The sequence below is a fragment of the Volvox carteri genome, assembly GCF_000143455.1.
Source record: "Volvox carteri f. nagariensis unplaced genomic scaffold VOLCAscaffold_82, whole genome shotgun sequence".
Taxonomy (NCBI): Eukaryota; Viridiplantae; Chlorophyta; class Chlorophyceae; order Chlamydomonadales; family Volvocaceae; genus Volvox; species Volvox carteri.
The window spans coordinates 457779-459558 of record NW_003307625.1 but is presented as its reverse complement, the minus strand read 5'-3'; the positions used below and the strand labels follow the sequence as shown (position 1 = coordinate 459558).

General features: G+C 67.5%; 1 protein-coding gene across 1 annotated transcript in view; it reads left to right on the top strand.

Moving 5' to 3' along the window:
- Positions 1–1780, top strand: part of mads3 (MADS-box-containing protein) — a gene marked incomplete at both ends in the record, with an annotated part of 4635 nt that overhangs the window by 2133 nt on the left and 722 nt on the right. The window contains 4 exons of the mRNA XM_002957931.1: positions 159–683; positions 897–969; positions 1160–1230; positions 1322–1748. Coding sequence (XP_002957977.1) covers positions 159–683; positions 897–969; positions 1160–1230; positions 1322–1748 — 1096 coding nt within the window. The remainder of the gene's footprint in view (positions 1–158; positions 684–896; positions 970–1159; positions 1231–1321; positions 1749–1780) is intronic.

Below are 1780 nucleotides of genomic sequence, written 5' to 3'. Positions count from 1 at the left end.
TGCTGCCCCGTTTCGCCGCGCACCATAGCCACCTGTCACTAATCGCCACCACCCCCTGTCGGTCCCCCGGGGGGTCTACAGGCGATCTGCAGACTGACAGACAGACAGACACCTCCCGACCCGCACCGGTCCCTCCCGCCGCCCCCTCCCGCCTGCAGATTATGCCGCACCCCCACACGGATGCGGATGACCGCCGTATCGATGACCGACCCCACGTCATCCGGGCCAACCTAGCACCCGGGGGGGAGGGGGGAGGGGCAGGGGCAGGGGCTGCGACGGCGCCCGGAGGCAGCGGTAACGCGCCTAATACAGGAGGGGGGGGCGGCGCGGCACCCCCCACCGTCTCCGGCGGCGGCGGCAGCGGCGGAGGCGGCGGCGGCGGCCGCAACCCCCAGCCTGTCAACAGCAGCCCTCAGCAGCAGTTATCAGACATGCCGCCCCCGCCGGGGATGACGGCGGCACGGCGGGCAGCGGCGGTCGCTGCTGCTGCTGCGGCAGCGGCGGCTCAGGGCGGCGACGGAGGCCTGTCGCCGCCTCTGTGTGCCCCGGCTTCGACCCATCCCGGGGCTGATCCGGGTGCTGGTGTTGACAACATGTGGGAGGCTCATCCGGGCGGGAGGGGGGGGTTGAGCCGCGGCGGCCCCGGCAACAGCAACAACAACAACATTAAGCTCAAATACATGGTGAGTACGTTTATGTATGTATGTATGTATGTATGTATGTATGTATGTATGTATGCACATGTGTCTCAGCGTATCTGAGCCCGCCTAGTTAGCTAGCGGACTACTCGGTTGCCTCAACAGCTCCAACAATCCCCCAGATGACGACGGCGACGGCGACGATGATGAGCTCCCTTTTCGGAACCTCCCCCGCCTCCCTCCCCCCGCCCGCCTGAGGCTGGTGGGAGAGGGGCGTGTGAGGGACCTGGTGGGGGCCCGCTGCGGGGCTACGACTACCGCCACATGGCCGGTGCTGGCTGATCCCGCTCCTTTGATCCCGCTAAAAACTTAAAACCGTTCCCTAACGGTCCCACTGACACTTGTAGCTGGCACTTGTGCCGCATTCCTCCCCCCTTCCCGGGGCCCCCCGTTCGTGGTTCGGTTTCCCTCTCCTCCCCCCCCCCGGCCCTCTCTTCTTTCCTTTCTCCCCCCCCGGACAGCCACATGGCCCACTGTGTACGGCACTGACCGCGATTTGATCGGGGGCACCCTCGTCCTTGCCCACGTGCTTGTGTGTATGTATGTATGTATGTGTGTGTCTCCCTTGGTCCTTGGCCCTTGATGACGACGGCGACGACGACGACTGTCTCCCCCCCCCTCAGGGCCACCCTCCGCTCACATCCCATCCCCACGCACCCCACCACTTGGAGCACCCCATGATGGAGCTCATGGAGGGGCCCCCCGACGATAACGACATAGTGATGTGCGACGCGGGACCGCCGCCCGGTACGACAAGCGGCCGCGGCGGCGGCGGCGGTGGCGGCGGGTTCTTGGCCATGGTTCCCGACAGCATCATCACTCCGTCGGGCCATAAGCTGGCGGCGGCGGTGGGCATTGCTCTGCCGGCAGGCAGGGGCGGGGCGGAGGAATGCGACCCGCGGGATCTCCGGGGGGGTGGGCCACGTGGCGGCGGCGGCGGCGGCGGCGGCTTTGGTGGTATTTCCATGGACCGCACCCACTTGGGTCTGTCTGCGGCGGCGGCGGCGGCACTTGCGGGGTTGCAACCTACACTGCACAAGCAGTCGCGGCGTGAGTCGCTCTCCGGGGGGTGGGGTGGGGGG